Raw genomic sequence first — 12,974 nt, 5'->3', positions numbered from 1 at the left:
AGTTATAATCTGGAGGGGCTTTGACTGAGTCTGCTAATCAGAAATGTCACAGCACTGCTTGAAGGTGTGAGTTTTTTACATCCTCTTAGCTACACAACTTAGCTTGCCTACAACAACTTAGTTACCACAGATCACTGAGTTATCTGTTTACTGCAAGAGAAGTCCCAATTATAATCTAATTTACCAATTTTTTGGCAGACTTCATTAATTGATGTTTCTCAGGTTTACTTGGATCGATAGCTGGCTAAAAATCCTTTTAATTTACACAATTTTCTAGTGATTTAAATCTGTTACAGGCTTGCATTGTTCCAGTATTCTAATTTTTAAATTACATGATTTGCACTTGGAAAATTTTCATTACCTGTTTAACCTGCTGGTTTGAGTTCCATGCTAATTATTGTGCATTTTAAATTTGTTCTCATTTGAAACATCACCACGCAGACAGTAATTATACTGAAGGAAAAACCTCTAATTTTATGGCATAGTCAACCAATTCTCCTGACTTTATGGCAAAAATACTTTTTTTTTTTTTATTATTATTATTTCCAGCAGAACTGTGGAAAGTAATATGGATGTATTATATATATATAACTGGCAATAGAGCTGAATTGCTGAGCATCACCAAAGGCAGCACTTGACCTGCAAACTCAAACTCAGTGACTAAACCACATAAGATAAAAAGGACATAGTCTCAAGTTGAGGTTTTCAGCTGGGTTTATGGGACCAGCTGTCATATAGAATTGGTATGGAGACATGTTATAAACTGACTGCTCTTGGCTTCTAAACTGTATAATAACAGCAGAGATTTGGAGGACCACATTTCACATGAGTCTACAGGATGTGTAACTGTTAGGGAAGGTTGCACAGAGCATGCAGGACTCTTGAATAAATCTCTGAGACTTTGACAGTGGTTTTGGCATTTTATATCAGGCAGACATATCTCCAATCTTCTTTTTTAGGAGAAAAGGGTAATCAAGGACCCCCTGGACCACAAGGTGAAGCGGGGCCAAGGGGACCAAAAGGCCAGCGTGGTAACCAACCCTTCTTATTCTAATACCAGCAGATATAAGTTGATTCATTTGCTTTGTTGTGTAGTTTGTTTGCTTTCTTTTAATAGCTCTTCATTATCTTTTTGCTGCTAGGTCCACCTGGAGTCCCTGCAAGAGTTTTCTCCATCCCAGGAAGCAAGGGTCTTCCTGGTCTGCCAGGAATCCCAGGACCACCAGGTGATCCAGGACTTCAAGGGATTCCTGGACTACAAGGTGGTTCATTTTTTTTATCTCTGTATGTTTGCATGTGTTGCTTGAAGGAAACTTTTGGTTTGGTGGGCAAACATACTTCTGCATAGAAGACTGCTGTAGCTTTAAAATACCTCTCTATCTTTAAAAACAGCTCTTTGTACCTCATGTAACAACCTTTTATTTGTAACTTCACCCACTCCACCTGCCCTTGACCCTTGCAGTCACTGAGTACTTTTCTTCTTCAACGTAAGCTTCAGCAAAATAATGGAATAAAAAGTAAACTTGGAACAAAATATTATTTTTATATAACCAGAACCATGCTGAAGATGTTTGTCATTTTGAAGGTGAAATTACCACATGCAATACAAGTACTGTGGGGGGGTTTCAAAGCCAGTGTGTCTGTCATGGTCTGAGACTGGGAAGGAAAAGGAAAGGCTTCTTCTCCATGGCTGTGAGGAATGGGGAAGCAAGGAGCAGGTAGGAGAAGGTGGATGTGCAGTCAGTACCACAATTTTCCACCTCAGCAAAGAGGCCCTTGAGGGGGGGAATGCATGCCAGAAGGCCTATCCCACTCAGGAATGAGTTGCCTCCAGCACAGCAAAGTAGGCACTAAAGAATTAAAGAGTTGTTGTTTTAAACTTTCCTTAACATTGTTTTACAAAAGAGTTTCTCTATAAAACTGCAAACAGTGACCAGATGACCATGGCCTATTACTGTCTTTTTGAAATATTTCTGTTGCATGACAAATGTTGAAACAAAAAAATAGGTGCTTTGGGTTTTTTTCTTCTGTAAAAATTTCTTATAAGAATAATATTTTTCTGCAATACATTCAATATTTCTTCATAATGTTCCTGATAGGAACTGTGATGACAGTAACACTCAATACTTGATGCTGCTGTTTTTATTTTAACACAGCTACATTTACATGGAGATCTTAACTTTATTCATTAGCAGTTATTAGAATCTAGAGTAACTACTGGTGTATGATTCTGTGTTTTTGTTTTGTTTTGTTTTTTCTGGGTTGCAATTCAGGACCTAAAGGAGTGAAAGGTCTACCAGGAAGTTTTGGTCATCCAGGTCAACCAGGACTGCCTGGTCCAAAAGGTGACAGGGGTTTTCCAGGACAAAGAGGTATAGGGAAGCAGATGTCTGTTTGACTACTTCTGAATTTATAAATAAATAGTATTCCTGATTTCTGTAAATCCTTTTTCTTGCATGTACTGAGAAGCTGCACCATTTACAGTACCCTTAGGGCCACAAGTACATGTAAGGATATTCATAGCTTTTAACAGATGCCTGGTCAGAATTGAAATAATAATTTACAGAAATATGTCTTGATTTTCCTCCTCTGTTATTAGTCACATTTATTTATCTGCTTGAAGTCCCTAAGTATCAGTGTGCCTTTTTGTGACATCAAAGTAGAACCAATTTAGTCACCATAAAATGTCACTTTACAACTTTTTTGTTAAAAATGACCATGGTTCTTTAAAACAACTCAGTGTTCCATGAAGCTATGCAATGTAAAGCTACCTGAGCTGGGTTGGAAGGAGTTAATGCATCCAGTAACAAAACTACAATTTTCAAGTTGTATCTTCTTACTGATAATTTTTTATTAGTTTTCAAGTGGTTTGATTAATTTAAATGAAGTAAATGTAGTAAATGAATGTAGATGAAGCAAAAATGTAAAAAAATATTACAGTATTTGTAATCATATTTCCTTCCTCTCCACAGGACAACCTGGACTGATTGGCTTTCCAGGTTTACAGGGGTTACCTGGGCTGCCAGGTGCTGTCATTTCTGGTCCAAAAAGAAGAGGTTTTATCTTCACCCGGCACAGCCAATCTACAAAGATTCCTTCATGCCCACTTGGGACATCAGAGATCTATGTTGGCTATTCACTGCTTTTTGTACAAGGAAATGAACGAGCACATGGACAAGATCTTGGTACTGTATTGGTAAAAAAGTTCAGATAATTTTCTCTAGAGTATAGTAATTCCAAGTTTTTATGAAACCAAACTCAGAGTAAGTGTTTGAGATGAACACTCCTTTCAACCATTGGTCACCAGAGTGGTGCTCTGAGGCAGTCACAATGTGTGGCTTAAAAGACACCTTCTTCCTGCACTCCTATATTCCTTTTTTGCTACCCCTAGACATTTTTTGAGGAGGAATTTCTTCACTTGTGGCTACATATCTAGTAGGAATGTTCACATCTGCACAGGGCTGACAGCAACAGCAGAGGATCTGAGGGAAAATCTGGCTTTTCCTGAAACAAAATGTGATGCTTTAAGTTGGCACCAGAAGCTTTTGCTTCAGCAGCTGAATCCCTGCCACTGTGTCAACAGCTGATGCTATTCATGATTATTATAACACATTTTGTTCTTAGCCCTTATTTATATATATTTATATACGTACCATAAGCATTTTGCTTTCAGAAAATTTCACTGTACAGACAATTCTCTTTTTATAATTACCAAACGTTTTCATTCTCACTGTAGTAGACTGGATGCCATCATGTGTCCCTTCTGTTTGTCACTAAATAGAAGCTCCTATCTGTCACAAAACTCTCTTCTGTCTTTTAGGAACAGCTGGGAGCTGCTTGCAGAGGTTTACCACCATGCCATTCCTATTCTGCAATCCCAATGATGTTTGCAGTTTTGCTTCTCGCAATGACTATTCCTACTGGCTGTCAACTGCAACAGTAATGCCAGCAGATATGGCACCAATTTCTGGCAGGGCACTAGAGCCCCATATCAGCAGGTAAGAGTATAAAAATTTATATCTCTTATGGCCTGGGATCACAAAGGGATAAATTGTTTTGAATGGCTGATGGAGGCCATCCTGAATGGCAAAGACCTGCCCATCTCACCCACTGTTTTTCACCACCTGATTTTTTTATCAGTGACCTGAATATGGCAGTGATACTCTAGGAAAACCTGTGTACAAGACAGGCTGAATAAAATGAAATAAAGACAGCTTCATTATTTGGTATACAGTACAAATGAAGTTCTGCTTTCAATAATAATGTGCGATACACTCACTGCACTTGGTGAAGAACATTGTAAGCTGAGGCTGAGGGTTCTCACATTTGTTCTCACTTTTTTGTGCAAACCTGGTCCTTTCTAGTTGCTGTAAAACAGCTGAGGAAAAAAAAGGGATGCTCTAAAAGCAGGAGAGTAGCTAAATCAAAGATGCAGAGGCAAGCTTTGTACTCATGCCTTCTAGCCTGCCCCTACCTAGCTGTTGCAATGGAGTAGCTCAGCTTCATACTTTCTTCATTTAGGAAGTAAAGACTCCTTTTTGTAAGGTATAGGGCTTTGATCTAAACCATAACAGCAGAGTGAGCTCATAAAGTAAGTAATATTTAGCTTGTTACTTCAGTAAAAGCTAAATTAGGAAGTTAAAATATTCTGGGACTAATTCCCATCTTATACCAATTTTAGTTGAGAATGCAAAGCAATTGCAAAGCAAGGTATTTGGCTTATTTAGTTATCTCCTCGTTATAACTCACACAATTTGTCTTTGTTTAGCAATTATCATGTCCCTGCTATAAGGTAGCTACTGTCCTAGGAGTTACAAAGTATGCCTGCTCTCATGTTTTCCCTCAAATCTGCTCTGAATGCACATGTGTTCTCCTTACAGGTGTGTTGTCTGTGAAGGAGCTGCAATGGTAATAGCAGTTCACAGTCAAACAACTGCAGTTCCTACCTGTCCAGAAGGCTGGACATCTCTCTGGAAGGGCTTTTCTTTTGTTATGGTAAGGATATAAAGACTTGAATTATTAATTTTATGTCCTGTCACTTTGATTGGAATTCACATAGGTCATTTGTTTCTTAATAATTGTTTGGGTTGGGTTTTTTTTCTTTAGCCAAGAAGTAGACAATAATCCTATTAACTCTTATTCAGTGCCAGAAGCATAGGAACAACTACCTTGATCTGTCCTCAAAAATAGGAGGCATGCAGTAAAGGGGAAATGATTAAAGGAGAACTCTAGGGTTTTAGTCTGCCAAAAATAACTCTATGCTCTCATTTCATCTGGCATGCCAAGACCTAGGAAACAGGTTTGGGCAATGGAGTGGTTAAACCAGTCCTGAACACAAATACACAGAGGTAACTGAACCACTCCTATGCCAGGCAGTTCTTTCATAAACTGGATCTTGGGGCTGAGTTCTGCCAAAAACTAAACTGGAAACAAATGCAATACACTACTGCCTCACAATTTTGATGCCATAATGAGATATGAGTGGAGAAAGTTTATAATGTGCCTGCAAAGTAAAGACTGACTGTGGGAATAAGAGAGTATCTATACTAGGGGAACCAACACATCATCTGGATTATCCATGCCTGTGGGATATCATAGGGATGTCAACAAATGAGGGTAAAAGACTTAAAAACCCCTCTTAGGTCTAGTGTGAAATTTCTTGTCTCTCCTGGAATTTGGCCCTAAGTAATGATAATGACTATCATCATCATCATCATCTTTGAAGAGAATGAGAGAATAATGTCAGCATCTGGTTAAAATCACTTGCTTGTTTCCAACATTAGAAAATTTAAATTATATTTTCTAGCCAATTTTCTAACTGTCAAAAATTACTTTAGAGCTATTTCTGCAGGCGTTTTCCAACATCAGAGAAAGAAAATGCCTTCTTTGCTCTGTGTGTTTGGAGAGGCCATCAAAGTAACAATAAATACCAGCAGGCACAAAGTAGGGGCTTTGGCTTATTTGTAACTCTGGTACTGTTTCCCTCAACTGGACAGAAGACAGCTACTTTCCAGGCTTTGTCCTGGTTACAGTTTCATGCTTCATCTTGTGGCAGAAAAAGGCCTTTTGCTGGGATTTCAGAAAAGTCATAACTGCTTGAATGTTCATACAACTTCTGTGCCTCATTCTAAGTTTGATAAAACCAATCTGTCCTCATTTTGTTTTGTCCAACACAACACAGAATATATGGTTATGTTTTAGAAAGAGAATTTTTATTTTTGCCTGCAGTTTGCTAAAAGGGCAAGTTCTCATAAAAACATGTATTGGTGGTTACAGTACACGAGTGCAGGCTCAGAAGCTTCTGGCCAAGCTTTGGCATCTCCTGGATCTTGCCTGGAAGAATTTCGAGCCATCCCATTCATAGAGTGCCATGGCAGGGGGACATGCAACTACTACACAAATTCCTACAGCTTCTGGTTGGCATCATTAAATCCAAGAAGAATGTTCAGGTAAACTGAGCTTCCTTGCATCCCTACATATTACATCCATGCTGAAACTGAGGAGACAATAACTGCCTGCATAACATGTGGGGCTCCCCTATTCACCCCCCTAAGTTTAGACACCCCCCCTTTGTTAAGTTGAGGGTCACTCTGTAGCCCAAAGATGCCTTAAGTGAGCCAAGGATTTCAGTGGTGTTGTTAGTAATTCCATATCCAAAGCTGCATCAACTAAAATGTTCATTTTCTTTCTTTAAGGAAACCTCTGTCACAGACTTTGAAAGCAGGAGAACTGGAAAATATTATCAGCCGTTGTCAGGTCTGCATGAAGAGATCAGTCTAAGAGTGGCCACTCTTGACAGAACATGAAACTCTGCTTTTATCACAAAGAATTGCCTAACTCTGAAGAGCTATAATTTATTGAAGTCCAACTGCACCTGGAAAGAAAAATTCTAAATTGCCAGTGCAGCGCTGTGGTGAGGTAGGGCAACCCTTTGACTTTGGTCAAATGACAAAGCACTTTGTTGGAGAAAGTTTGTCATGGCAGCCTGCAGGGGACTCTCCTGAACTGTGTCATTTGCAAGCTGCACCTTCAAGATAAAACTATGGCATTGCCAGATCTTTAATGAAAGATGTTCATGCTGCCTTGTGTCATGCTTTTCAAACTGCAAGACAAACTCAATGCTCTAATACCAGCTTACCTGTGCTCAGTGTTCAAAGTGGATATAATTTAAGATTAAAGTCTGGCACTTATTGAGAGAGAGGGTTCGAATAGGAAACATTTTCCATGCACTTTTAAATATATATTGATTCATTGAGGGTTGTTTCGTTTTGGTTTTCTTGTCTAATAAACAGCTATCTCCCCACTTACCTCACCCTTCCTCTGGCTGGCTAACAGAAATGCAATTTTTTTTTTTCTGCATCACTATAATAATAATGATCATTGAGCAGCCAGGAAGGGAGCTGGGCTGGGCCCTGGGCAGACAGCACAGTGAGGACATGCACTGGCTTTGCTCCCCAGAGTGACTCCAGCTACTGGCTGACTAACTGAAAGTGTTGGAAAGATTTAATTAGATTTCATGGCTTTTCACACAGATCATGAGATCTTTTAAATTCTCAAAAGTTGACAGTATTGGGCCTTTTTTATCATCACATGCTTTTGTCTCTACTGAAGAACTTTTTAGTGTATCAGAACCTTGGATTTTGATTGAATTAACAGTTCCTGTATGGCTGAATGATTCCATGGCATTATCACATTATCACACACCCTTCAGGATGTGATCTCTTTCTTTTTTATTTTTAACAGATTACAAGAATTATAATATGTTTTATAATATTCCATATTTATTTATCACAAATTATATTCTGTACTAAGTATTTATCACACTTTTCTGCAAATGAAACCATTTATTCCATCCAGTTAAATGCATGCACCCAAAATTTAGGAGACTGATACTTAAATTGTACCATCTGAGCACTGACTGACACAATAGAATCCAGCTATAAATGAACATAAATACATGAAAAGCACTTTCATTTACTCGTATAACTTATATAAAATTGTAGCTCTGAGTTTTGTGGGGTTTTATATATATATATATTTATAACATTGCACTTGCAAGGCTATTTAAAATGTATTGTTGACATTTAAAATGTTAATCTTTTTTAATACTTGCACAGTCTACCAGAATTCCAGTATTTAGTGTTATAGAAGAAGCCTAATTCACCTGAATAGTTCTGTAAATGCATCATTTTAAATGTAGGGTCTAGCAAGTCATTGAAATAATCAAGAACTCTCATTTAGATCTTTTTTTTAGGCCAGTTGAGTTTTATATTGGTTCTGTTGAAATACTTGCATTATGTTTGTCTGACTGTTTGAATTTCAGTGTTAACCTAACTAAGAGCAAGTTTAACCTGTGTTTCATACCAGTACCTTCTGATGGACTTGTTGTGAAGATCTCATTTACGTGACATGAATGCATTACTTTAAAATCAGTGTTTGCTTCAACAGTCCTAGCATTTCTGTTTGCAAAAATGTAACTGTAAAGTTGCAGGGCTTTATGAAGAATCTCTTTGCAGATGCACTACTGATCTGAAAAGGTGTTAGTGTCAAGTTCATGCTTGGTCTTCCATTTGAACCAGGTTTGGGGTTGGGAGTGATTCTATAATCACAGAATGGTTTGGGTTGGAAGGGACCTTTTAGATCAAGTAGTCCAACCCCCATGCATTGGCAGGGACCAGACTGGTCAAAGCCCCATGTGATCTGGACTCGAACACTTCCAGGGAGGAAGCAACCACATACAATTGCCTTTAAAAAAAAACACGTATTCAGTTTTTTCCATAAACTCTGAAGTTTGCTTTAAGTACTCAAAGATAAAGCCCACACTCATTGCTTGCTGGGTTGTTGGGGTTTGGGTTGTTCTTTCCCATTAGGGCTTGGTACAGTCACCCAAAGGCACTGCATGCTGTGTACAACTGGTGACTGTGCAAACCCACGTGTAAAACTTCCTAATTTTGCAGAGTTTAAGTACCTAAACTTAAAGGCTGCTGGAAACCATCAGTGGAAGATAATGTGTAAAGAGAAGGGAATGGATTGGGGTTTAAAAGTCCAAAGGTAAGTTACAATTGCATTGCACATAACTGGAAGTTATGCCTTGTTCCAGTTTTGGATTCTGCTGCTCACTTATTGCGTGGCCTTCAACAAGTTACTGATGAGAGATTTTCATAAATAGCTTTAGATTTTTAGTGCTTAGACTCAGTCCTTCTTTCAAAAGCATGGAACACAACTGCAGGGACACTCGTGTTCATCAAGAGCTTCATCAAGACACTGAATATGAAAGAAAAACTTAGAAAAAAAGAGTTGATCTCTGCAGGTGCAGATCATTTTCCTTCCCTATTGCCAATGATTGTTGTGAGGATTAGTTAACTCATGTCTGTAAATGCTTTGAGAGCCTTAACTGGAAAATGCTGAGGAGGTGCAAGGTGTTAATATATTGTACTGACAGAATGGAAACATGAGAAAACAGATAATGAACAAACAGTGGGGAGAGGGAGGGAGAGATAGAAGGAAAGCAAACTTTCTGCTAAAGACAGCAAAATAAAAATATTTTTACTAAATAAAAGACCTATTTCACTTTTTTTTTTGTTCTTCCCAGTGCTAATGATCTTTTCCACTACCTATGCATAATATTATTTACCACAAAAAAAAATTAACAAGCTGTGTCACCTTATTAAAAGGTAATGGGTGGAGTTTGCCCTCAGCTGTTAGCTGTCTTCTACTTGGACTACACTAGAAGTCTGGCACTTCAGTGTAGATACCCAAGCTGGATGTCTGCACCCAGTGTTTCTTCTACATGTATTTCTACACAGGATACTGTGATTGGCTGGAGACAGAGAGTGGTTTTGATCTGGAGCAACTCTGCCACGTTCTGCTCTTCTACTACATTTGTTCTTTTTTTCTGCTGGATTGATATGCCTGAAGCTGAGGTGGGTGGCAAGTCTGTTGACAGAAGTAGCATGGAAAAAGGGTTGTGCTGACCCTTGGGGGAGAAGTAGGAAGATGAAGGCTGGCTGATGGGGCCCCAAACACACCAGCACCCCCAGACTGCACTGCCCACTGCCTCAGCACCCAGGACCTGCTTTCACACTCCATCCTGGGCCTTGCTGAGTGTTGCTGTAGGGCTGCTTGTGCCCATCCCTCTCCCCTTCTGCTCCCAGCTTCTTGTCTTTGAGCTAGAATCTGCTTTGTTACCTTGCATGATGGTTGCAAGACAGCCACCAGCACCTTCTGGTGTCACCAGCCCAGCTGGGTGTTGCTGTGCTCAGTGTTGGGGGGACTGCAGAGAGATCAGTGCCCTGCTTAGGCTGGGGATGTCTCCCCCCAGGGTAAGAAGCCTCCTGCAGCTTGCTAAGTCACAGCTTGCCTAGGGAACCACCATAAATCCAGTTTCTCAAAGGGAAAGGACTGGCCACCTTTAAAAGGTAGAAAAGAGTAAGACTTGTAGTGTTTCCTCAGACAGAAGAGTTCTGTAAAGGAGGAGATTGTGTGAAGCAGAAAGAAAAGGACACACCTGTTATTTCAAGGTTTCCTTATTTCCTCAAATAAGGAAGACTTCTCTGAATGTCAATTTTATGTAACAGTGTTGTATGCAACATTCTTAGGGACGGCCTTTTAAATCAAAGAAGAAGAAGAAGAAAACCAAGGACATCTGCAGAGAGACCTGGAGACTGTCAAATAAAACTGCTGGGATTGCTACACGATGAGGACATGGAGCATCTCCAGAGGCGTGAAGGTACAGCTAGGGTACAGCTTGATGCCATTCTTTTTGAGATCTGACAGAATACATAGTTCCTGGGAAGGCTGATGTAGTTGTCACAACATGGTATTACACTAGAAACCACCACCAGAGCTACTCTGTAAAATTTCCTCAGTTATAAGAAGGCAGATGACAGGTCTGTGGCTGCTTATATTGTGTGAGACTCAGTTTCTGAACAAAAATGATATATTTAGTGGAACAAAAACAGTTACTTAGCTGATCTCAACATAAAATTACAATTGGCTGGGGGAAGGTCCATGTTTCTGGTGTGCTTCAAGAACGAGTTTTAGACTTTTTTTTTTTTTTTTTAACACTAAATTCTTATTGTTAGTGTGTAAGTGGAGAAGTGGTAAAACTGAGGAAGACTCTCCTAAGAATGATGGGGATTGCAGGGCAAGATGTGCTCAGACCAACAATTTGTGTTTCTAGGAGGCCAAATATATAAGATCATGTATCTAAAGACAGCAATGTACAACCCAGAGCATTATGCAACTTTTATTTTCATCAAATGCTTATATTTCAGACCACTTGTTTCTGTAAAACAGCAATGTTGGTACTTAGAAAGGACTGAGTTAGCAAGCTGTGAGCCTTGGATCAATACACTTCAACACTTGTGGCATTGCTACTCGTTCTGATCTGAGAGGCTATTTTCCCTCCCTTTAAAAGATTACCTGATGGATGTAATACTCTATTTAATTTTCTTATTCAGTATGGCACTGGAAAACTGGTAGGTACCTACCCCACAAGGGAACAGCTGCTCTTAGGCAGCCTATGGTGTGGGGGTGAGCCAGTGTCAGGGTCACCTCATGGGGCTCTGGAAGTGTTCTACCCCCAGCAGGAGATGCTGCTTGACTGGGCAGGAGTGATGTGCAAAAACTGGGTTTCAATGGGACAGGAAAGAGATGGCTTTGCCAGCCAGATGTGCTGACAAATTTTATGTAGAAAAGGTAGTGTTGGATGGGACAACCTTTCTGAAGCCCACCCGGGGGTAAGAAGTGAAGCTTCACTCAGGGGTGGGTTTTCAGCAGGGTGCTGAGCGCTGGCGAGGCAGCTCCCTGGCTCTCAGAAAAGGTGCCCTGAAGCACCTGGCACGCTGCCCTTCCACATGTGAGCAGCCAGACTGGCTCATCACACACCCAGCCAGGTTTTCCACCCACTTAACAAACACATCCTCGGATCTCCACACTTCCACATTGCAACAGCACCGCCTCGCTCCAGCAAGGCAGAGAGGTCACCAAGCTGAGGTTCAACAACAACCCCATGGGGAGCTCCAGGCTGGGCACAGAGTGGCTGAGAGCAGCCAGGCAGAAAGGGAGCTGGGAGTCTGGATTGCCAGGAAGCTGAACAGGAGGCAGCAGTGTGCCCAGGTGGCCAAGAAGGCCAATGGCATCCTGGGCTGGCTCAGGAACAGCGTGGCCAGCAGGTCCAGGGAAGGGATTCTGCCCCTGTGCTCAGCCCTGGTGAGGCCACAGCTTGAGTCCTGTGTCCAGTTCTGGGCCCCTCAGGAAGTTCAGGAAGGAGCTTGAGGTGCTGGAGCAGGTCCAGAGAAGAGCAAGGAGGCTGTGAAGGGATCCAGCACAAGTGCTGTGAGGTGAGGCTGAGGGAGCTGGGGGTGTTGAGGCTGGAGAAGAGGAGGCTCAGGGGAGACCTCATCACTCTCTCCAACTCCCTGAAAGGAGGTTGGAGCCAGGGGGGGGTCGGTCTCTTTTCCCAGGCAACTCTCAGCAAGACAAGAGGGCAGGGTCTCAAGTTGTGCCAGGGGAGGTTTAGGTTGGAGATGAGAAAGAATTTCTTTCTGGAGAGGGTGATCAGGCATTGGAATGGGCTGCCCAGGGAAGGAGTGGATTCTCCGTGTCTGGAGATCTTTCCAAAGAGCCTGGATGTGGCACTGAGTGCCATGGGCTGGGAACCACGGGGGGAGTGGATCAAGGGTTGGACTTGATGATCTCTGAGGTCCCTTCCAACCCAGCCCATTTATGATTCTATAAGCTCCGTTGCTGGGCCCACTCGGCAAGCTCGGGGGGGGGGGCGACAGGACCGGCACGAAGCAGCAGGGCGGAGGGCCCGGATACCGCGCCCTTCTGGGGCCGCTCCCGGGGCTCCTTTCTCTCCGGCCCCGCGCAGGCCGGGACTGGCAGGGAGACGCTTCGGGGAGAAGCTCCGAACGAGTCCCCCCCGCTGCGGGGACCCGCCCCGCCGGCTGCCACGCCTGAGGCGGGGG

General features: G+C 41.6%; 1 protein-coding gene across 1 annotated transcript in view; it reads left to right on the top strand.

Moving 5' to 3' along the window:
• Positions 1-6,780, top strand: part of COL4A3 (collagen type IV alpha 3 chain) — a 58,812-nt gene extending 52,032 nt beyond the window's left edge. Inside the window, exons 45-52 of the mRNA XM_030456293.1 lie at positions 960-1,031; positions 1,143-1,262; positions 2,274-2,372; positions 2,973-3,185; positions 3,821-3,998; positions 4,881-4,995; positions 6,277-6,449; positions 6,696-6,780. Of these exons, the coding sequence (XP_030312153.1) occupies positions 960-1,031; positions 1,143-1,262; positions 2,274-2,372; positions 2,973-3,185; positions 3,821-3,998; positions 4,881-4,995; positions 6,277-6,449; positions 6,696-6,780 (1,055 nt within the window). The remainder of the gene's footprint in view (positions 1-959; positions 1,032-1,142; positions 1,263-2,273; positions 2,373-2,972; positions 3,186-3,820; positions 3,999-4,880; positions 4,996-6,276; positions 6,450-6,695) is intronic.
• The last annotated feature ends 6,194 nt before the right edge of the window (positions 6,781-12,974 follow it).

This window comes from Calypte anna, chromosome 9 (assembly GCF_003957555.1).
Source record: "Calypte anna isolate BGI_N300 chromosome 9, bCalAnn1_v1.p, whole genome shotgun sequence".
In the NCBI taxonomy this organism is placed as follows: Eukaryota; Metazoa; Chordata; class Aves; order Apodiformes; family Trochilidae; genus Calypte; species Calypte anna.
Note: the sequence above shows the minus strand (reverse complement) of the source record. Positions and strands in the feature narration are given on the sequence as shown.